General features: G+C 40.8%; 1 protein-coding gene across 1 annotated transcript in view; it reads right to left on the bottom strand.

Annotated features, from left to right (window-relative positions):
* Positions 1-6,003: 6,003 nt before the first annotated feature.
* Positions 6,004-25,090, bottom strand: part of LOC146811730 (perforin-1-like) — a 57,762-nt gene continuing 38,675 nt past the window's right edge. Inside the window, exons 2-3 of the mRNA XM_085618727.1 lie at positions 9,261-9,863; positions 6,004-8,594 (exon numbers count right to left, since the gene is read on the bottom strand). Of these exons, the coding sequence (XP_085474853.1) occupies positions 7,478-8,594; positions 9,261-9,793 (1,650 nt within the window). The 5' untranslated portion in view covers positions 9,794-9,863 and the 3' untranslated portion in view covers positions 6,004-7,477. The remainder of the gene's footprint in view (positions 8,595-9,260; positions 9,864-25,090) is intronic.

The following is a 25,090-nucleotide window of genomic DNA, read 5'->3' as shown; positions in this document are numbered from 1 at the left end:
AGACACCAAGATCATCTGCAGCGTACCCCAAGGATCGTCCCTTAGCCCGACACTCTTCAACATCTACATGGCACCGCTCGCCAACATCGCCAGATCGCTCAACATCATCTCCTACGCCGACGACACCCAGCTTATCCTCTCCCTCACCAAGGCCCCCACCACCGCCAAATCCAACCTCCACGAAGGAATGAAGGCCATCACCGAATGGATTACAAACAGCCACCTGAAACTGAACTCGGAAAGATGGAGGTCCTCATCATCGGATCCACCCCTCCGCATGGGATGACTCATGGTGGCCAGCTGCACTGGGAGCTGCTTCGACACCCACTGACCACGCATGCAACCTAGGAGTCATCCTGGACTCCATATTGTCAATGACCCAGCAAGTGAATGCCGTCTCCTCCTCCTGCTTCAACACTCTCCGCATGCTCCGCAAGATCTACAGATGGAACCCCACCAATACCAGAAGGACAGTCACCCAGGCCCTCATCAGCAGCAGACTGGACTACTGCAACGCTCTCTACGCAGAAACCTCAGCCAAACTCCAGAAACGACTACAACGCATAAAGAACGCCTGTGCACGCCTTATCCTCAACATCCCCCGCCACAGCCACATCACAGCCCACCTGAAAGACCTGCACTGGCACCCCATTAACAAGAGGATCACCTTCAAGCTCCTTACCCATGCTCACAGAGCTCTCCACAACACCGGACCAGCAAACCTCAATGAATGTCTAACCTTCTACACCCGAGCCGCCAGCTTCGCTTCTCCGACCTCACCCTCGCCACCGTCCCCTGCATCCGCCGAGCGACCGCCGGCAGCAGATCTTTCTCTCACCTCACCGTGAAGCCCTGGAACACCCTCCCCATCCATGTACAACAGACCCAGGACCTGCTGGCATTCAGGAGACTCCTCAAGACCTGGCTGTTCGAGCAATAGCAGCAGCCCAACCCCCTGTGCCTTGAGACCCTCACGGGTAAGTAGTGCACTCTATAAATGTACTGATTGATTGATTGATAACAGAGGGGTAAAAATTACTATTCCCACACCAGTGAGTGCAACAGTAGGGAGAGTATTGGATAGCGGAGAGGTAAAAATTATGATTCCCACTCCAATGAGTGCAACAGTGGAGAAGATTTTGGATCACGGAGGGGTAAAAATTACTATTCCCACTTCAGTGAGTGCAACAGTAGGGAAAGTATTGGATAGCGGAGGTGTAAAAATTACTATTCCCACTCCAGTGAGTGCAACAGTAGGGAATGTGCTGGATAACAGAGGGGTAAAAATTACTATTCCCACTCCAGTGAGTGCAACAGTAGGGAAAGTATTGGATAGCGGAGGGGTAAATATCACTATTCCCCACTCCAGTGAGTGCAACAGTAGGGAAAGTATTGGATAGCGGAGGGGTAAGAATTACTATTCCCACTCCAATGAGTGCAACAGTGAAGAAGATTTTGGATCACGGAGGGGAAAAAATTACTATTCCCACTTCAGTGAGTGCAACAGTAGGGAAAGCATTTGAAAGCAGAAAAACAGAAATGACTAATAACATTTAAATAATTAAAAAACATTAAATAATCCTAAAAATAAATAAACAATATTTTAAAAATATATAATTAAATATATTAAACATATAAAGAGAACACATATTATAATGTTAATTACATATAACAAAAAGGTACACATATATAAACTAAATTAATAAATTCATATATAAACAATATTTATTTAAAAGGAGCAGATATTAACAAACACCAATTATTTAAAACTCAAATGTATTTATTTTATTTCCTACCCTATAAAACCACACCAATGAAAAAAGGCATCACAATTTTTATTTAAATGTATTTCCATAATTAACATAATTAATAATGAATTTAAAATATATTATTAATTAAAAAGATAATAAACATTAATTGAGTTCACATTCTTTAACACTATAATATCCACAACACACACCTAAAATGAATTACACAATTACCGTAATTAATTACTAATCATTTAATTTAAATTAATTAACAACTAATTAATAATTCAGCAATAAAAAATAAATTACTTCCCAGCCTTCATACCATTTACACCTATAAACACCACAACACACACCTAAAATTAATTACACAATTACCATAGGTAATTACCAATTATTTAATTTAAATTAATTAACAACTAATCATTAAACAATTATTATTAAATTCATTTACACATGTAACACTATAATATCACAACTAAACAAATCTTAATAAATACAAATTATTCTATGCATTTTATATAATTAAATTACTTCCCACACTATTCCCCCATAAACCCACAACCCACTTCGGAACTAAAAACGCTAAATTTAATTAAAATAAAATTGATAACTACTATAAATAATCAATTTTATATAATTAAATTACTTCCCACCGTATTTCCCTATTAACCCACAACCCACTTCGGAACTAAAAACGCAAAATTAAATGTAAAAAAAAATAATAACTACTAACATTTTAACACATATAATAAAAATACAAACAATTCTCATACAAAAAAACAAACATCACACACTTATAAAATATATACTAAAATACATTACATCAATAAAAAATCGATATTTTTAACTATATTCTTACAAACGATATTAAACACTTCAATATTTTTTAAAGCAATATTACTTACCTAAAATTAATATTCTTGACCACAAGGATATTTCTATCGATATTCCTGACCCACGATATTTTTACCATGATATTTTTGCAATTCGACAATTCTTCTTCGATATTCTCTCTCTGCTCCGTGTTTAAGGCTACCCAATGTGTGGCTCAACCACTGCTGCAGGATCACTAGTAGTATTTAATTTACAGGCCCTGGATATATATAGTACCATTTTACTAGTGACTTACAAGTAAATTATATATGCCAATAGGGTGTAAGCCAATTTGACCATGTTTAGAGGAGAGAGCACAGGCACTTTAGGACTGGTTAGCAGTGGTAAAGTGCAAAGAGTGCTAAGGCCAACAAATTGAAATGCAGCAAAGATTGGAGTTGTGTAGGCAAAAACATTTGGGGATGACCCTGCAGAAAGGGCCAAGTCTTAAAGTTACCCTACCTCTTTCAATTAGTGTCCCAGCCTTAACATATGACTGAGAATACACATGGAAAGACCAGGTGGGAAAATTAGGTAAGGAGAGATACTACATAAATTCTGAGAAACAATAGGTCATATGACCTTGCAAAACCAAGTATTTTCAACTGCAGGTAATGCATAGAGTTTTTAACGAGGATTTAAGGCACATTATGGTAATAAAATGTATAGAACGAGTCCCTGCACCCCTAAGTAAGGTACAGTTTGTCTAGCACACTTCAACAGATTGGAATATTTCATTAGTGTCCCTCTTTGGTGTTGATTCACCAAAATGCCAGGGTTAGCGGAAGTGACATCACAAACCCTTTGACCTTAATGACATCACAGGAAGTGACATCATATGTCCCTTTACTCTGATATTTCCAGAAAAGCATGTCATATGACCCAAACGTCACACTCTCTTACAATCATTGTCATTCATTCTCACTCATTCACTTGCATTAAGTCTTAAACTCACTCATATTTACTAACACTCAGGCCCAGGTATACCAAAGCTTTGCATCATGTTTTCGTCACTTTTGTGCCACAGACCCAGCGCCAAGTGTTAGGGTGGGATTTACTTTACAAAGCAAATCCTGCTTTGCACTGGATAGTATCCTAAAGTAACACAAAATTGTGTTATTTGCGGCTTTGCGATATTTTGCATCAAGGAAGTGTTCCATGGGTGGTGCCGGGGCGTTCCCATGCAACCACTCATAGGTTTTGACAGAAACTCCAATCTACAAACATTGGTTGACAGGAATTTGCAACAAAATCTTACAACTCCTTGAGACAGGAGTTACAGAGAGAAATGTTGTAATTTCTCATAGTTTTTCCATCTGTTTATGTGCCCTGCATTGTACAGCACACATACAAAGTGGTAAAAGCCTTAAAGCATACTTTTCGTACTAGATGGGACCCATCCAGTATAAAACCTAAGTTTTAGAGAACATGCACACCCTTGTACCATGGTGCAAGTGTGTGTACGATTAGTGCATGGCTGTCAAAAGTGCACCCACTCACAGAGAGAGAAAAATGCACCATATCATATTAGATATGGTGCACTTTTTCTCCCTCCCTCTGACACAAGGCAGCAAAGCAACTTTGGTGCAGCGTTGTCTTGCATCAAACAACAGTAAATATGGACCTCAATCTCACACAATTTCACACACTACCTGTCACTGACTCTCATTCACTTTCACTCACACACATAATTACACACAGACGCACACACACACATGCTCTCACACATAAACACACTCACCCACAAGCACACACACAATGTACATGTAAGGCCATTTTACTTGCAAAAGCTGCCACAAAAGGTCCCGTTCCAGCTAAGTGGGCTCAATTTTTTTATTAAACTAATAGTGAAAAATATATTATTCACTATTAGTGTAATGAAAACTTGGCAGAAAATATCGAATGCGGAGCTGCGGCTGTGTTCTTGGCTCTGATTTTGCCACCTATGAGGGCAGGGGTCGCAAAGGCAGTGCCAGAGGTTGCAAAGGGCAAGCCAAGGGTAGCAGCTGGGACCACTGATGACCCCTAAATGACGTCCATGCACTGAATTCATCTCTTTCCTTACACTGGAGTGACAGACCTCAACACATGTATCCCCCAAAACAAGCATTGTTTACCTCCAGACAGCTATATCTCCCCATGTGATTTCTAATGATTCCCATGTCTCTCAATGTTTCTCTGAAAAGTCTTAATGGCTTCCAAAATATCATCAGGTGCTTTGTACGGTTGCCATGAAAGCACCATTTTCAAGTAGCTGTGCGATGTAAACTCTATACAGAACTCCAATGGACATCTCCAATGTCTTATTGGTTGACCAGCGACCCAGTTCTCTTGAGATCAGCTCGACTGATGCATGCAATTTTCAATGTATGCCGGTTGTGGCAGGTGGTAAACACCAGCACTAATTTTTGTGGCCTGGGACTTTTCATCACCACTTTTACTCAGAGCAAGAGAAAGAAAGGCATAAAAGGGAGAAAGAAGAGGAAAGAGAAAGATAGGAAAAAATAGAATGAAAAAACCAGCAGGGATGCGATAAAAAGATAATACAGGGGTGGTGGAAGAAAGATTCGGGAGGCGGAATCGAAGTTAGGCAGGTTTGGTAATCAGACATTCTGCTGTGCGGGCGGCAGACTCCTAAGAAAAACATATGGACCCGCATTTCGGGCCTCATGTAGGAAGCCCAATACCGGTCGGTAACGGCCGATTTTCGGTAAATATACCGTTACCGACCGGTATTTGGGCTTTTGTGATGTAGGGGGCTCATTTCATGATTCGGTATTTACCGAATCGGTAAAATGACCGAATCGGTAAAATTACCGAATCGGTAATTTTACCGATTCGGTAAATACCGAATCATGAAATGAGATGTAGGGGGAGTGTGTCGTGGGTGTGGGGATTCGTTATTTACCACCAACTAAAGGTTGGTGGTAAATGACGAATAGGTGAAAAAAAGCATTTTTGTGCACGTTTAAGTGTGCAATGTGGCAGACATACATGCCCTCAGGGCATGTATGTGTGCCACATGTGCACACATGCAGGAATCAGGGGTGCAACAGGGTGTCAATGTGACACCCTGCCACCCTTGAATGTGCTCCCCCCATTACCGAATCGGTATTTACCGATTCAGTAATGAGGCATACCATCCCATTGAGAAATCAATGGGAAGGTATGCCTCATTACCGAATCGGTAAATACCGATTCGGTAATTACCAAATTTTTCCAAATCGGCAATATATACCGACTTTTTACCTACATTGCATTTACCACTTCATAAATACCGATTCGGTATTTATGAAGTGGTAAATGTAATTTACCTACACGAGGCCCTTCATGTTTAAAAAGAAATAAAACCATGAAGAAAAGTCAGCCGAGAAGAAGCTCGAAGCAACTGTTCATTTTTATTGAGAACTTGAAGATGCAGCATGCGAATAAACAGTAATTGATAACACATATCAACACCAGAAAAAAAGCAAAGCCATTTATAAAAAAAATGATATGATTAGAGGGTGCATAAGAAGCGTTTACAATGTTTGCCCTCTGCTAAGGTTACAACGTTCCCTGGTTTTCATTTATCAGTTCTACGATTTTTCCTCAGCACAACAAGATATTTTCACATTAACTGAAACCATCTCAGCCAAGCAAGGCCCTTGGAGTGCAAGTCATACTAGTTGCATATTTGTGGCATAAGTACATGTTGGAAAATGTATGCAAGATTTTTCTCTGCACATTTACATTTAACTGAGCCTTTCTATACAGTGTGACATTTCGGCGGCAAAGAACATGTAGCCTCTAATTATGAGTACATATTACCCCAAATAAAATCTAATACCCCAGGGATCGCTATTTGTTGGGTGTATTAATGATTACACATTGGTTCCTCCTCCAGGGAAATAAAACACTACACAATGTATTGCAGACTAAATCAACACCTGTAATGAGTTCTGCCATACAAAATGGGCCATATCAAGCAGGTTTGTGTGCATTCCTTACCAAAATTTGCATGTCCCAGGTTTGGAAGGCCCCTTTTCACCCACTAAATTTCTGCACATTTATCTGACTAAATTTAACAAAAAGTAACACCATACACCCCTAGATATGATCCAATGGGCCACATAGAATTTCTAGAAAATTGAAATTGCTATTCTACCGAGAACAATGCCTCACCGCGCATTAACCAAAGCTATATTGCAGTAATACGGTAATTATTTTGTTTTTAACACTAAAATGTCTACCACTGGGAACAGAATTCCACGTGGGATAAAAATTTCAGGCGGCCCTTTGGATTCTGAAGACAGACGCCTCCCGATACAAACTCTATCTCTACAGGGCCGGACTGGCCGTAGAGGGCACCGGGCATTTCCCTGAAGGTTTAGTGATCACACCTAACAAAGGTTCAACTTTTCACGCTTGTTACAGTTTTAGCTGCTTTTAAGGCCCACCCAGTTGTGGCCGTATTTTAGGTGGTAACTATTTATCATTATCCCTGGACAATGCTTTATATAGTAGCTGGCACTAGTGATGTTATTCCTTGCTCGAAAGTGTTCACTACAGGAATTCCGGCTGAGCTGAAACTGCATAATAAAGCATTGTGGACCCTGTGGTATTTTAATTAACTATCAGCGGTCGAAGTTCATTAAAAAAAGTATGAGAACTGTGATGCTGCATGCAATCGGGGTGAGCCAGTGAGCGCGGGGGCGGGGTCAAATGTGTAGCTAAAAAAAAACCTAAGGCCCAGATTCTGAACACTGTCACGCAACGCAGAGCAGCCTCCTGGTTCTGCTGCTTGCCAAAGAAGGCCTTGGTCTTCTCTTTCTTTACTATAAGGCAAGGTCTGTTTAGCCTCAGAGCGTCCCCTAGGGGGGAGACAACTCGCTGCACTTGGAACCACCTAAGCCTGGATAACACTCGATCTTGTATTCATAGCGAATGTGCCCACCTTTTCTGATGTAGCATATTCGTGAGACAAATCCATAGGTCGCACTGTCTAGTTTTATTTTACATGATCCAGTGTTGCGGGACCAGAACCAGTCCTGGTCATACACGGTCAGCTCCATATCCAGTGAACTAAAGAGGCTAACCGTACCAAAGTGCATTCTGAAATGCCATCGGGGGTTGTTATTGTTGTCAATTGTTGGGGTACGTTGGTAGCTAGATTTACCCGTTACCGATACGACAACATAGGCATCAGAATGACCAGTCCAAAGCCAAGTACTGTCTCCACGGAGACCATTCCCCTCTCTAACATACACGGTTAGCTCTGCCACGCCTTTTTTCGATGGACAGCACTCGCTGTTCATGAAGCTGCTGCTTGGACAGCTGCAGGTGCACTGGCTGCCGCGTCGTGTGGCACGACTTCCTCGAAGACACCTGGGGCATTTATTCTTAGTTTGTTTTTCTAGAATGTACTCTGAGATGGCTGCTTTGAGGTTTTCCCTGACTGGACCTGGGGAGCACATCACCAGGTGTAGGGGCGACAGGGTGTATTCTACAACATCTGGGTTCCCTTTCAGACTTGTGATCCAGCTCTGAATACTTCGCTTCCGGCTGCCGCCATTTTTATTTGGAAACAAGAGGTCCGCGTCCTTATCCCTACTACCACCAATCACTTCAGAAAACCTCTCCTGGAACATCTCTGAAAATGTGTTCCTGTGAAACCGACGCCTGGCCATAGACTCGCAGCGTGACACACTGCTGCTTGCTCCAAATGAAATCTTGCTCACACTGGCCTCAGCGTTCAGGCAGTCTTTGACGTCACTTTTCGTGACTCCACTTAAAGTCACCTCACACGTCTTGATTGCAGTCACATCCTTGATTCTTCCACCCAAGGTCACCTGCGTGATGTAATGAGTCCCGTAGACGTATATAAGCTGACGGAAGGCAGCCTTTGTATAAGAGTTGTACCTGCTCGGCAGAGATTTCAGCGTGTTTTTAAATTCATCTGTGACCTCAGGGCAACGTTTTATCCGGTAGCTAGAACAAACAGAGAAATGTTTTAATATAAGCAGCGATTTTGATGTGTTGCACAATTCAAAGTCCTTCCTGATCAGAGCATATGAACCAACCCATTGAATATAAAGCCTTTCAGAACTACTTTCACCACCAGCTGGGGGCGAGTAATAAACTATATATGGTCCTGAACTGATCTTACTCCAAGACTTGGGAAAATGTTTTTGTTTTTATGGAAGGCAACCATGAAACACAGTTTTTTCCTGAATTAATAGTATCTCCAGCATTTCACAATGCCACGTGCATTTCACAATGCCACGAACCCTGTGAGTGGAATATTAGCAACTGGGCTAGTGGGGCAACCAATGCTTATGTTGTGTCAGTGGCTGCTCGTGGTGCACACCAGAGCTCAGTTAAGGGCTGAGGCTTATTTTATACCATCATGCTTCGATCCAGAGTAAGAGAAAGAAAGGCAGACAAAAGGAGAGAAAGCAATGTATGGTGTGGGATTGGAAAAACTCCCTCCCTCCTGGAAAAGGCCAACTTCTAAACATTGTAATGTACATCTCAACTGCAATCGTCCTCATGTGAAATTAATCCAATTACTCTGGGCTTGGCTTTTTGCTCTGTCCTACAGATGCACAGGCCGCCCATCTTCCCTTCCTTCCATCACCCGTACTCTCAACTCACCTGTAATATGTGCAAAACACTTCTTGGCTTATAAAGCTGTACCTCGCCAAAGACGACTTCTGCTCTGCAAATTTAGACAAGCTAGAATGGGAGCCTGCTACTTCAGTTGATAGACTGCCAATCGAGAGTCCAAATGTCCAGTCATTGGTAATGGCTTCCTTTTGTGATTGTTTTAGGGAAGAGCTAGACTCATGAAGTTTGGATGTCGCTTTCATGCTGCGCCTGCTGATGATGCGCCAGTCAACAACTTGCTTGGGTATCTTCTGGTATATGTTGCCTTGCATTTTGTTCCTGCACATTTGACAACCTTCGCTTCTGTCTCCCGTGTCCTCCATTTTAATAACATAGGATCGCTTCCTTTTCATTTCGGTGACGTCAACCCCTTCTCCACCTAGGTTGTGCCCAGGAACAAAGGGAGCTGCTTTACATTCCCCAGTATTTCCACGACGGCAGCCGGCCTCCACTCCAGAAAACTTAGGAGATGTCAGGCAGAGCGTCCAGCAACACAGCAGCAATCCAAAATGGCTTCTCATGGTGAGAAGAGTGCAAGCGGTGCCCCTCTGGGAGGAGCTTCGAGCTTCAGCAGAGTGCTCCGTATGTCTCCTGTTGGTGCACATAGAAATGTACCATTAGAAGTCACGGCTACATTAGAAAAGACATCTATACTTATAAGCATCAAGACACATGTACAAGATTCACTAAAATTCTAAAAAGAATGAGGCAGTCAGTAGGTCTGGCTTGCAATTTGAGTACTGTCTAAAACATTAAACATAATGATGTAGCAGAAAACAAAGCAAAAATTAAATGTATTGTAATGGCAGCACTCTTTGGGAAGTGGAATATTACACCAAACAGCGTGAGATATAGAACGTAGAAAAAACAGGATATTACTTTTGAGTGCCGGGATACTTGTATACCATATTGCTTCACATAGTGACTGTTCGCAGGATCTGTGTATTTGTGGACCTAAGGTAGTAAGGTGCATTTGTTTTCCTGAGGGGCCCCACAAACAAATTGCTCTTTTGTCTTTGATGAACTAGGTAGACTAAGAAAAATATCTCGATTGCCCATTCTGATCATATATTGTTTTCTGAGGTGCGATCCGCTATACATTACTACCACTCTTGTCTTTCTTGCCAATTTATGTGGAGGTCGGCACTCAGTTCTTCAGATTAAGGGAACTAAATAGGAGGGTTTGAATATATTTCCCCAAATACTAGACATTACCGTTAGAGGTAATGGATACTTTTGTTGATGAAAGAAATGCTCTGCTCCAAGAACTTTCCAAGAACTTTTCACTGGCCCTACAGAGAGGGTTCCTAAGAACAGTCAAACTGTGGAACAAGAAGGTCTTAAACAAAAATTCATCCAGCAGGTCCCGCGTGGCCTGCAGATTATAATTTTTCCCACATTTGAAGATCTGGACCCGGATTTACTTAAAGAATGGGAGGAGTAAATCTTCTCATCCTCCTATAACATGATGGATATACTAATAAGACACGCAGACAGAAAGAGGGAAATTCTATTACGAGAAATAGAAAAATTGGAGTTAGAAATCAAGTCTAAACTTAGAGGAAGCGACAGCAAAGAATTATAAGATTTTGAAAGATGTATTGAGTGCACATCAACTCTACATCAAGGAGAAGAAAATGAGGAAACTAAAAAGAGACGAAAACGACTACACAAGTGGTAAAGTTTTCACTTTTGCTAAAAAGTTTGATGATGCTCAATTAAAACAGACAGTGCCCACTAAGACAATCAGTACACCGACAGTTATGCCGACGACCAGTGAGTCGGATGTTTCCAGCATACACAGTGAAATCGCTATTGAGGATGACATAGAATCACCAGTTGCAGGTCAGTCCTCTATAGCCAACTCCTCCTCTTTTTTAGAGGAAATGGCACACTTTCGAAAGGGCAATCGGACCAACTATGGCCACTCAAAATACAAGAAAACCAGGAGGGGGCGGTCAAAACACAAATGTAAGGGCAGGGGCCACCACTCGATCAGTATCACGGAATGTGAGGAACTGAGTCCGTCTCATGAGCCAGGCAAAAAATCTCACACTACTGCTGTTATGTTAAATGTTTCTATTGTGAATGTGTCTGATCTTGTTCTTTCTAAGAATTACATTAATGTACTTAGTAAGGGGTTACGTTTTTGCCCCACAAAATTACCGGACTTCATGAATATACATGTTGATTTATTCAGAATTGTACGTCAACTGAAACTGAAAAAATTCTTTGATAATCAATCTGTACCTTTGTATTCAAGAAATCCTGTTTCTATGCCCTGTAACAAGACAATAAAGAAAATACAGGATATACATCTGCTGTTATCCCTAGATGATTGCTCCAGTACACCTCCTTCCATGACAGATATTCTCACAGATCTAGATATTATGCCAGATCCCAACTTAGACAGTGGCCTTAAACGCAAATCTGTGTTCACTCCAACATTACAATCTGACAATCTAGTGGACACATTTTATAGAGCGGTAACATCGGATCTATATGAATTAGAGGATAGGTACAATACAAATCATGGCTATATACATTTTAACCTAACTAAGGAGGAAAATAAGGCATTGAAAAATCTGGCAGCGCAACCAGATGTGATATTCAAAGAAGCAGAGAAGGGGGGAAATATAGTCATCATGCGAGATATTAACTATATCAAAGAAATAGAGAGACAACTAAATGGAGATCAATCGTACATTATACTAAAGAGCAACCCCCTAAAGGAAATCACATCATTGATACATACCAGACTCATAGGGTGGAGAGATCATGGTCAAATCTCAGAAACGGAGTTTAGGTACCTTTACAATCCTTCACCTAGGTCACCCTGACTATATGTTACCAAAAGTACATAAACCAAGTATTTTTCCACAGGGCCGGCCAATAGTGTCTGGTATTGGCTCACCCACGGAGCACATCTCAGAGTACATAGACATGTTTTTACAACCTCTAGTACACAATCTTCCCTCTTACATAAGGGATACGGGGGGATCTTCTGAGTAAATTAGAGGATGTAGAATGGACCAGCGATCTCTCATTTGTTACAATGGATGTCTGCTCATTGTACACCTGCATACCTTTGGAAAAGGGCCTGCAAGCTGTAGCAGAATGTTTTTCTCATAGAGAAGCCACATTTTATGAACATACCCAGATGTTATTAGATCTTACACGTTTGATTTTAGAAAACAATGTTTTCTTACACCAGGATACCTGGTATAGACAAGCCATAGGGGTGGCCATCGGATCATAATTTTCTCCGTCCTATGCCAACCTATATATGTTTTTTTTTTTAACAGCAACATCTGTGGAAAATGTCAAACACTAAACTTACGGAACATATAGTGTATTGGGGTCACTACATCGATGACATTTTCATCATTTGGTCGGGTAGCGACCGATGTCTCCAAGAATTGTTGGAACATCTAAACAACAACACGTACAATCTAAGATTCACTCATAAGATCAGCAAATTGGAAATAGAATTTCTGGATGTAGTCTTATACATAACAGAAAATAAGATTGTTTCGAGACTATTCAGGAAACCCACTGCTTGCAACTCTGTATTGCATGCAAGCATTGCTCATCCGAAGTCCCAAATAAATTCAATCCCGTTGGGGGAGATGACGAGACTCAAAAGGAACTGTAATGAGGATTCAGTCTTCCTTATGGAACTGCAGAGATTGGAGTCAAGATTTCAAAACAGAGGCTACTCACAAGTAACATTAGATCGTGCCAAAATGGCTTACTAAAATCAGGAAACAAATGCGGACAAAAGAATAAGGATCGCAAGATTGCTGTGGTGACAGATTTTAACACACATAGTCACCAAATCTATAATATCCTTCAGAAACATAGGCACATCCTAAACTTAGACAAGTCAGTAGAGAAATATATTGCCAATAAACCCACTGTGTCTCATAGAAGGGGCACGACCTTGAAAGAACTCCTATGTCCCAGCTACCTGCCCCCCAGGAAACAAGGGGCCACTTGGCTACCGCCCAAACCAGTGGGCTTTTTCAAATGTACTAATTGTAACATCTGCCAGTTCGCAGCAAATAAGACCTTTGATTTTCAATATAACATGGCCGTCAGGCACCGTATCAAACAATTTATAAATTGTAACACCAACTATGTGGTGTATTGTATCATTTGTCGCTGTGGACTTATTTATGTGGGGAGCACCATACGATCCTTAAGAGAGAGAATACAGGAACATATTAGGGCAGTACGCAATAACAACTGCAGCTCCCCATTTGCGGTGCACTTGAACCAAAGTCATACCTTGGATGATATCAGAAGAATTAGTTTTCATGGTATCGCACACACATTGAGTGGCCCGAGGGGGGGGACAGAACACTGATGTTGAGAAGAACAGAGACACAATGGATCATCAAACTGCGGTCTGTGGAGAAGGGGCTTAATTTTGATAAAGAACTGCATGTATTTCTAGTGGAATGAGAATCATAAATCTCTGTATAATTTCAGAACATAAGGAGTTTCATGAAGTCTGAATACCGTTTTATTGGGGGTCTGATTTAACACTGCTGTAAAAACCAATAAGAAGTTACATTTTCAATTTATGCTGTTACTGATATTTGACCAATGAAATGTATTCATATATAAAGTCATCTAAAAATAACTGTTGAAGATGGGTATATGATGTTTTGACTTAAAATTGTCACATGTTTTTTTTTCTTTCTTTATCTTTCAGTCATATTTTACATCTTTTTGACTAACAATTGGTGGGGTGACTTGCTTCCTGATGCAATTTGTTCTTTAGAAATATTTTTTTGCAGCACTGTGGTGTGTCTTCTGGGCTTTTGCATTACATTTTTATTTCGCTCCTGATGAAAGAAGGGCGTAATAGGTGCATTCTTTTGGGCAAATAGGTGGAGACTGTCTTGCAAGTATAGTGATCATATGTTCACAAATTCTTTTTTTACATATCAACGAGTGAAATTACTAAGCAGATTTGCTCTGTATATACTTTTTTAATTAGACCATAAGTTGAGTTAAACATAAACTCCATTTAAATATGGCCGCCGTAGATAGCCCATCACACACATACAACATTGAATGGGAGAATTGAAATGGTGAAGGGGACTAACAGTCTCCGTTTGAATTCACTTTCGGGTATTCGTGAGTTAGCGTTTTGCTTAAATAGAGGATGGCAACCCACATGTCGTTTCTCATCGGACGCGAACTGCAGAGCCTACGCCGCTGGATTCCTGCATGGAGTAAGGGGTGAGTTACATGAACATCCTAGCGGCGCACCTTTATTATGTTCGAATTGGGTAACATTGCCGCATTTCGAACTTACTAATTGTCGGATCGCGTAAATGTCAATTTTCAATACGCGGTGTATGAGTTGGATTGTATTAATGTGTGTTTTCTCATACTGCCTACAGCCCGACGGGGGCTTTGAATAAGTATCGGCTCTTCATTAAATAGTTTATAATGATTAAAACGTCCAAGGCATGCATTAAGATACTTGCTGGTAGTGGCCTATACATTTTTATACCTTTTTTCTCGTAATGCTTACCAGCCAATAGGAAGCTATTTTAGCTTATTAGCATTTTGCTAACTGACGGGGGCCTTGAAACTAAGTGGTTTTTCCCTAAATTTGACATAGGGGAGAAATGGATATTATTTAACACAGGCACACATTGGATGACCTGTTGTGAGCGGTTTTCATTTCATTTCACTTGCTTTTCTGTATTGCTTGGGAGGTTAGCCGCTTCTTACAACAAATCACTGTCCTTTACAATTTTTATCTACAGGGGCCTACTATAGCCTGTCGGGATTTCAAATATGGCAGTTTCATTAAAGATTGTTTAAAGTAAGTAGAATTTAAAACTGGGGAGGATGGTAGACGCGGCCGTACTCGATATGCTTTTCTATATGATTGTTTGAATAGTATCTTTTAAAATTTCGCAGGGCCACGTATACCTTTGCAAGTTGAATTATGGAATGAAGAGATTATAATAAGGGGCAGACACATTATGAATCCTGCTCTTTGGGCTCTGCTACAGTACGCTACATATTAAAAAACAGACATAAAAACAGGTATATTAATTCCGTGGGGAAAGAATGTCACGATTTTGCATAGCTATGGGATGGGCAGGGAGATCTAAATTGCACTCTCCCTCTTTCTCGTCCAACAGTGATCCATGTTACATGCTTTTGGAAGTACCTGTGTGGGTAGATTTCTAATATCCTAACTCGTGTAATAGGCGGACATCGCTATTAAATTAGGAAGTGCGTATACATAGTACGCTGATGGAAAACAAATAATTCTAAGAATATGGATCTACATGATTCCTAAAGATATACTGTGAGTACTGTGATTATCTTTTTACAGAATATCGGTCGCTTTTGCACCATGCTGAGTAAATCACCTTGGAACAATAAGAACGTTATAGTTACAGGAGAATAAAAATACTTTTTGAAAGGTTAATGATTTGGGATTTTTTTACGCACTAGGGATTAGTCATCATCTGATGGTCACCTTAAATTTATTGCACGGTGAGATAGTGGGTCTTTGTTTCTTCTCTTTAATAATTCTCTTATCTTGATATGGTCAGCACATTTTGGTGTTTCAGGATAAATAAACTCTCCTCCTTTCTTTCTGACTTTGGAAAACTTTTTTCTTTTTTATTCTTCTTGTTCTTGTTTCACATACTTTTATTTTAAAGGACTCTTAAATAAGCCCTTTGGTTGCAGTTATCTCTTGTAAATGGGGCTATCTCAATATAATAATGTGAACATTATACATGAGATCATGTTATTGTTTTCACAGCCTTGAGGAAGTCACTTGGTGTGACAAAACACGTGTCAGCTGTTGTGCATTCGGATCAAGACTGTAAAGCTGCAAATACCCTTTACAAATCGTCTCCTAAATGTTATGTTTGTCTAGGGACAATGGGTCTTTATGGTCTTGTTGGAAAACAGTGATGTTTTACACAATGTCTTCTTAAATTAAAAAGAAATATTTTTTGTATAAATCCATCTCTGTTTATTTGCCAGTGACATATTAACACAAATTGAATGCAGTTTGCTAATAACGGTTGCACATAGAAAAAACAGGATATACTTTTGAGTGCCAGGATACTTGTATACCAACAGCGTGAGATATGATGGAGGTGCTAGTGCTTAAATTGGGAAACAGCAAGTGAAGTCGCCAAAGTTTTGCTCAGAAGCCCGCGGCTGGCACTACAGAATGTTGGGGATGTCAAAAATGAAGGCAACATAGTCCAGATTCACCCCCATGCCTCTTTCATCCACCACTGGGCACTCCCTCCCATACATCTCAATTTTGCGGGCTCTTTTGCATCCCTTATTTCCAGTGGCGGCTCACATAGGGCGTGCTACGAGGCAGAGAGGGGTAGGGCCAGGGTGGGGGTGTAGTAAACTCAGACATACGACGGAATGGAGGAAAGTAACGTATGTCCAAGCTTACTAACCCGCCTCACCTCACCGCCACACAGCATGCCCAATGCGAGCCGCCACTGCTTCTTTCTGCTTTTAGCACTGTTTTTCTGTTTTTCACTTCCTTGTTCTTTCCCCTCTTGTGTTTTTTTCTCTTTCGCTCTCGGTTAAAAATAAGAGCTGGTTGCAAAAAATTAATGCCAGTGAGCTAGGGCAGCACGGCCGATGCTGCCGGTGACCTGGGGAGTGGGGGCATATTTAGAAATAACACAGGTTTAAAACACACCTACTGCAGAGTTCCTTGTGTGCCCAACAGTTTTCAGGTATCAATAAAAATGTCAAGATAAATCTGGTGATTAATGTTCTTGCTGGAGAGAGATTGGAGTTTTGACTAGTGACAGTTTCCTTTCATGATACAGTAGTGCAGAAGGTTAATATGTCTGCGGCAAAAGAACGTGTACCAGGCAAATCACCAAACTGTCTTTTATGTGGATCACTCAGGAGGTTACTGTTTTTGTCTCAGACATCATTTTGTTACTTCTATTTTATAAGTTACAACCCGAATATAGCACAGTGAGCTTTGGACTTTCATCAAAGAGCTGCATGCAAACTGCATGGTATAGATTAGAATGTTATCTTTGTTCTGCAGTATTTCATTAACCTAATGCTGCTAAAATGGGTTCATTTAGGTAGAAATACATTCTTATTGGTAAAGCCAATCACTACAGTATAATTTAAATTCTGAGTTTGTGCTTCTCCATGACCAAACACTTAAAATATACTGCATAGTAGCATCAGTGACTTGTGACTCCTACGCCTTATAATCCTATTTGTCTTATGTAACATTTTCATAGACCGATTTACACATGTATGATTCATTGTGCTGTAAAATGGGTGTGTGATGTAAAGTGCTCTGTAAAGCAAAGTAACTGCATGTTAGAGAGGGGCTATATAGAGATGAGGGGCAGTGGTGGAGTGTGGTATTGAGGGAATTTGTGGAGAAAGAGGTTTCTTGTGGGGGTTCCAACAAAGATTGTCACACTTGGCAGCGCTAGCGATAAAGCTGACCCTGCCGGTGAGCACCACGTGGTGCTGCTGCCTCAGATTAAGCACCGAGAGGAGCCAAAGGCCACACTATGGTATTCAGACAAAATACTGAGTAAAAAATATTGAGATGCTCAAATATTGAATTTTTAATATTGTGTTCCACAAATATCGTGATGCAGGACTATCACTGACAAGAATATCGATCTTCTAAGGTAAGTAATATCGATGTAAAAAATATCTATGTTGTCAATATTGTTTACAAAAGTATCTATGTTTTTTTAAGCAGATTTTATTGATCCATTTTCAAAAACATCAGAGCAGTTCAACAATGTTCAACATACCATACATTCTGTACTCGTTTGAAGGCCTATTTAGCAATTACTCATCCAAGTACTTCATAGTCATAGCTCATTTTGGATCCATACACCTTGTTTCCCTGCCTTCCCCCCCGCCTTCCCCCCTGCAAGTCGCTAATGTGATCATTGTATCTTGGGTGTAGAGATGCAGCTATGTCCAGTTTGGGCGCATTCCCAGTACGTCGTCCCGCTAATATAATGTGTATGGATGTGGGATATACTTGACATGATAATCATCTGGGAAAAATTGGTTCTGGCTGTGCTCCTATGTCAGGGACCGGGTTCTACAGATTTGCACCCTCTTTGTCCTCCATGACCCCCTTGACAAAAGTATCTATGTTGTTAATATCAATGTTAAAAATATCTGTGTTGTTAATATCATTTACAAAAATATTGTTGTTAATGTCATTTTTTTATTATTTTCATGTATTGAGTATATGTTTTAATTGTATGTGTTATAAATTGTCTTTATAATTACTGTTAATGTTTTTTTTGTAATATAGTTTTACATTTTTTAGTTGCTTTTTAATTTAATTTAATTATTTATTGTAATTTTTAGTGTCGTAGCGGTTTGTGGGTTTTGTAGGGGATAGGGCGGGAAGTAATTTAATTACAATTCATTTATAATAAAGGTTTAATTATCATTAATTATTTAATAGATAATTAAATATGTAAATTGTGCAATTAATACTTTTTTTATTAAGTTTCTTGTGTGGGTTGTGGAGTTTGTGGGGGTATAGGGTGGGAACTAAATTAATTATACATAATGAATAAATATGTTTTTAAATATTATTAACTATTTAATTGATAATTAGGTAAATTGTGTAATTAATTCATTTTGTAAGTTATGTTTTAGGTGCAAGTTGTGGATTTTGCAGGGATACAGGCTGAGGAATAAATTAATTTTATTTAATAAATGATTAATGTTTAATTATTTTTAATTGACAATTAATTTTGTAAAATGTGTAATTAATTAATGTTTTAAGTTATATTTTAGGTACGGGCTGCAGGGTTTGTAGGGGTATAGGGTGGGAAGTAAATTCATTTAAATTAATTAATAATTAATTATTTAATTGATAATTCATTATGTAAATAAAGTAATTATTATTTTTTTAAGTTATGTTTGAGGTGTGAGTTGTAGGGTTTATAGGGGTACAGGGTGGGAAGTAAATTAATTAATAGTTAATTAAAGTTGTTAATTATTTAACTGATAATTAAATATGTGAACTATGTCATTAAGGTCTTTTTAAATTATATGGCAGGTGTGGCCTGTCATTTTTTTAGGGTGACAGGGTGGGAAGTTAATTAAGAAATAATGTATGGCTAATGAATTATTACTTTATGATTAATTATTTAATTGATATTTATGTTAATTGTGAACTTATCATATTTGTTAAGTTATATGTTAGGTGTGTGATGTTTAGTGTGTAGAGAAGTTATTTAAGTAACCATAAATACAAGAATATAAAATGTGTTTTATTTTTTATGATTTAAAATGTTAATTGGGTAATACTTTTTTAATACTATTAAATGTAATTTGTTGTTTGTTATGTTTGTGGGAATAGTGTGTTTTTTTAGTTATATTAATAATATTTGTGTTAACTGATAGTAATATGTAAGTTATTTGTTTTCATTTTTGATAACATTAAAACGTTTAATTTTCACATTTAAGAATTTTATGTCTTAGGGTATTTAATAGAGCTGTTAAAAAATGTTATTTGTTTGAAATGAAGTACTCTCTCTGTACTGTACCAGTGAATGGAATGTGAATGTTATCCCTTCTAAGTCTAACGCTTTCCTACTGTTGCACCAACTGAAGTGGGAATAGTACATTTTACTTCTCCAGAGTACAATTCTTTCTCTATTGTTGCACATAATGGAGTGGAAATAGTACATTATACCATTCCTGAGTCCAATACTTTCCCTACTGTTGCATTGACTGCAGGTGGAATATTGAATTGTTCCCTTACTGAGACCAGCACTTTCCCTACTGCTGCACAGACTAGAGTGGGAATAGTGTATGTCAACCCTCCTGAGTCTAACACGTTCCCTACTGTTGCACTGACTGGTGTGGGAATAGTTTATTTAACCTTCCCTGAGTCCAACACTTTCACTACTGAGGTAGCTACTGGAGTGGGATTTGTAAATTGAATCCCTCCTGAGTCCAACACTTTCTCTACTGTTTCACCCATTGGAGTGGAATAGTAAATTTAACCCTTCTGGAGTCCAACACTTTCCCTACTGTTGCACACACTGGAGTGGGAATAACACATTTTAACCCCCCTGAGTCCAACACTGTCCCTTCTGTTTTACCTACTGCAGTGGGGATAGTATATTTTAACCCTCCAGAATCCAACACTTTCCCTACTGTTTCACCTGCTGTAGTGGAATAGTAAAGTTAACCCCTCCTTAGTCCAACCCTTTCCCTACTGTTGCACACATTGGAGTGGGAATAGTAAATTATACCAGTGGCGGCTCGCAGAGGGAGTGTTGTGGGGCGGGGCGGGCGGGGTAGGGGCAAAGTGGGGGGGCAGTGGACTCCGACATAGGGCGGAACGGAGTTAAGTAAATAAATAAATAAAACAATTGACCTTGTGCGCGCTGCATCACCGAGTTGGCGATGCAGCACGCGCAAGGTCTTTCTTAACAATGTGCATAAGGGCATCGGGTCACACAACACTAAGGTGCCGATTAGGATCCTGGAAAAAATTTCCCCGTACTACTCGTATCCGGTCTTTTTACCGTATGAATCGTACAAGTGCCGTACAAACTGCCAAGTACGATTCGCATGGGAAAAAGTCCATACGAATCGCATTGGGAATAATTCCCCACACGTCCTCGGGTCGGAAAATGTGTCCGACACGTCCCCGGACGATTTACCATACAAATGTGAAAAGTGAAGTCCGACCACGCAAGTACGATCCATCCCGTGCGTCCGATGTCACAACCGTATGGAAAATGCACCGTACGGACAGAACTCCCATAGCAACCATGGAGACATGTGCCCGCATACGCGCCGAACACCCCCCAGCCCCCGTGTACGTACGAGTTGAACCCCCGTGTATGTACACCCGTGTACGTACGAGTCGAACCCCCGTGTATGTACACCCGTGTACGTACGAGTCGTACCCCCACCCGTGTATGTACACCCATGTACGTACGAGTCGTACCCCCCGTGTATGTACACCCGTGTACGTACGAGTCAAACCCCCCGTGTATGTACACCCGTGTACGTACGAGTCATACCCCCACCCGTGTATGTACGGTGCGTACCCCCAGCGCACATACACGGGTGGGGGTTCGACTCGTATGTACACGGGTGTACATACACGGGTGGGGGTTCGACTCGTACATACACGGGTGTACATGCACGGGGGGTTCGGTGCATACTCACGGGGGCTGGGGGCGGGGTACGGCGCGTACCGGGCCCCCTAATCTGGTCATTTCGCGGCGTACTTCACTTTTCCGGCACTTTTTGGGTGCCGTAAAAATATTGCGTCCGAACTGCTGTCGGTTCGATTCGTACTTCCTGGGTCGTGAAACGCTGCCTGAAAGCGTCCCGATGTCACGTCGGAGCATTCCCGGATCACATTCGTATGTATATTTTCGTCGGTCGGTGTTTTGTACGACTCGTACGGAAATGGTGTTTCCGTGCGAATCGTACTTCCATGTTTGTAATGTTTTTGTCCCGGGTACCTGTCGGACGGAGAAAACGCTCCGACCGACGGTTCGTACCCGGTTTTTCCAGGATCCTAATCGGCACCTAAATGAGAGTATGCATTCCGACCTACGGTCGGAATGCATACTCTCATTGTAAAGAATAGAAGTGTGACCGAACAGTGTTCGGTCGCATCCTAATTGACCGCCAACATGAGGTCGTTCGGTCCCAGTACCGAAACAACATCAGGTGGACTAAAGTCTGCCCGACATCATAATTAGGCCCGCTGTTGTTATATTTGTATATTTAAAAATAATTAGAAAATTAAAATATAGATTATAGTTTTTAGTTTTTTGAAGTAGTTTTATATTATATATGTGTATATAAATATACAAACATTCATATATATATGTGTGTGTTTGTTTAAAATTGTTTGCATTTATATATATGTTTAAATATTACTTAAACATATTTAAATTACATTATATTAATGCTATCTGTTAAAATATTTAATATATAGACCTTCATTACGATGTCGGGCAGACTTTTGTCCTCCCGACACCATTTCAGTGAGGGAACCGCCTGACGATTGGCTGGCGGTTCGGCATACCGAATTAGGATGCAACCACACATGGTGCAGTCTCAAACTTCCATTTTACAAATGGGAGCTTATGCGGCAGTCAGAAACCACCCACAGCACAAGCTCCCATTGTAAAATGGAAGTTTTTGCACATCTCTTTAAAAACATTTTTTAGACATGATATTTCAGTATCGCTGCGGGATGGAGACCGCCCAACATGTAGCCGGTGGTCCCACTCGCCATAGGATTGACATAGTAAACTCGCCATAGGATTGCCGTGTAGGTGAACAGAAAGAAACATGCCTCTTTCTATTGCAGCTTGTGCTGCGGCCTAGAAAAGGGCAGCAGCACAAGTCGCAGTAGAAAAAGGGATGTTTTTAAACACCATGCATGTATGCTTGGGGGGCACCACATGTGCCCACCTGGCCAGATAGCGAAGGCCGATGAGGGCCGGGGGTCCTGCTAGGGGCCCCCAAAGTACCTTTCTGACAGCCTTTCCCTGGAGGTGAGACCACCATGAAAAGGCTGTGGGAAATGGGCATCGTAAACTCTTTGACGATGCGTGTGCAGGCACCACCTTCATTGTAGGGATTACTGCCTGACTGCGGCCCTGACAGGCTCCTTGAACCTATCGGAGGTGGCGGTCTTTTCCCCTGTCTGATTCCCTCCAACAGCCAGTATCTTAATCCGGCAGTCGGAACATTGCCATGGATGTCAGCGGACCGCCACCGACGATCTGTCAGTGGCGGTCCACTCAACATCATAATGAGGGCCTATATATGTATTTTAAAGACAGTAGGCTTTGCAGACAGTTGTGCATTGAAGGTAGACCTCGAAACAAATTGTTTTTGAATTATATATGTTTGTATTTTGAAGTCTAGTCTTCACACAGTGTAATGAACAAAACTGAAAACTAGAGAGACTGGCCAGGGTCTGACTGGTTTATAGGACAGTCTGGCATTACTAGAACAGCTGGTCTGATAAGTCAGTGTGTGGGCCTGTTTTCTGTTTATGGACATGTTTTATGATCTGGTGAGCTGTTTTTTGTAATTGATTTCCCTGGTTTTACCACAAACATTGTCTGTAGCAAGCACACATGCATGCAGTCTCCCATACCTTTCAATACACCTAAATACTGTATATCCATACAAGTTCAAAACTGCTGGAATATGCAAATATGGGCCACTTTTCTAGGTATCTGATTTGTTATTGGGGACCACATTCTATTGGTGCTCAGGAGCTATTTTCTGCCCTAGTCCCACCCCTAGACTGGCAAAATGAAGAGAAAATACTGTGCTAAGAGTTCCAGTAAGATCAAGCCACCATTACCATGTAGTAAGTGTGTTTCCCTGCACATTAACTGCAACTACCAGTCACGCAGAAGCCTTCCCATCAACATGCTGTGTTAGTATGATTATTATACATTTGTCCCCGCTAGAAATTTCAGTGACCAAGTACAAATGGCTTCTCAGTGAATCTAGCTTGTAGCATATTGCTTTACTGATAGGTGTTAGATGCAGAGGAGAAGGTTCCAATTGATTTCAGTTGGACCTTTGAACTGGTTATTAGTTTTATTCAACCATTAGAACTATTCTTGCTTGATCCATTTGGTGCTGTAACCAAAAATCCACATTACTCAACTAGAATGAATAATAAACATTTGAAAATGGAAATTCCCAGCAGGATTGTGCAGCTTTATGGGACAGCACAGCAGTTTCTGCAACAAAAATCAGTTACAGTTGTCGTGAACAGTAAAGCATGATGTCGCTCATTAGCAGCAGAGGACATAAGCAAGCAGTTAGATGCGCCTCGCCATGGGGGGTTTGGATAAATCTCTGCTATTCAACTAGGAGAAGATTGACTGGTTTGCGGCACTCCATCTGCCAAGCTTGACAATAGAAGTGCAGCAGACTGTGTGAAAACAAACATTGGGTATTCAAATGTGGGCATTTTCATTCTACCCCCAATCTTTTGTGTCCAGTTTGTTTCCAAGAGGCAAGGTTGAGGACAGGTTGGCATGCACGCGCCCGCAACCTACACTTTCACAGCACCCAGCACCTCTGCAGGAGTGCACAGCAGATTACAGCACGGAGAGAAAGCCTTCCCCAGCTGCTGATTTAAAAAGAATGCAGCAGTGTGGAAGGAAGTTTTCTCTTCAAGTGCGCGGCAAAAGAGGGAATCCAGTTGAAACGAGATCCGGCTGGGATCCCATCAGCATCCTGATGGGACCCCTCAGGGTGGTAATGTGACGAGGCAGCTCTTTAAGTAAATATGCTAATGCATCTAACACCTTTACAAGCCCTTTTGCTTGAAAGGACTTGACGAGGTGTTCAGTTCAGTGCACTAACATGTCAACAGGCTGCAGGGGAGACACAGTTTCACTGGTCTATGCGGTTATCAGGCTAGTCTTACAGGTGGATGTTTTGGGCTGTTTGTGACCTGTTTTATGGGTTGGTGGCCTGGTTTTTACTGTTGATTTGCCTGATATTATCACAAGCACTGCCTGCAGTAAACACAAATGCATGGACTATCCCTTAACTTGTATAACACAAACAGTATGTCTTTACACATTCAAAACTGCCCTTAACTTGCAAATGTGGTACACTTTTTTAGCTGTCTCATTCACTGATGGAGACCACTTGCTGCCCCTTCCAAACATAAAGGCACATGCATGGCTACAGTAACAAGCATTGGCAAAGCCAATAGGTTTCATCAATGCAAGATCTATTGGTTTTGCCAC

Source organism: Triturus cristatus, chromosome 7 (assembly GCF_964204655.1).
Source record: "Triturus cristatus chromosome 7, aTriCri1.1, whole genome shotgun sequence".
NCBI lineage: Eukaryota > Metazoa > Chordata > Amphibia > Caudata > Salamandridae > Triturus > Triturus cristatus.
Note: the sequence above shows the minus strand (reverse complement) of the source record. Positions and strands in the feature narration are given on the sequence as shown.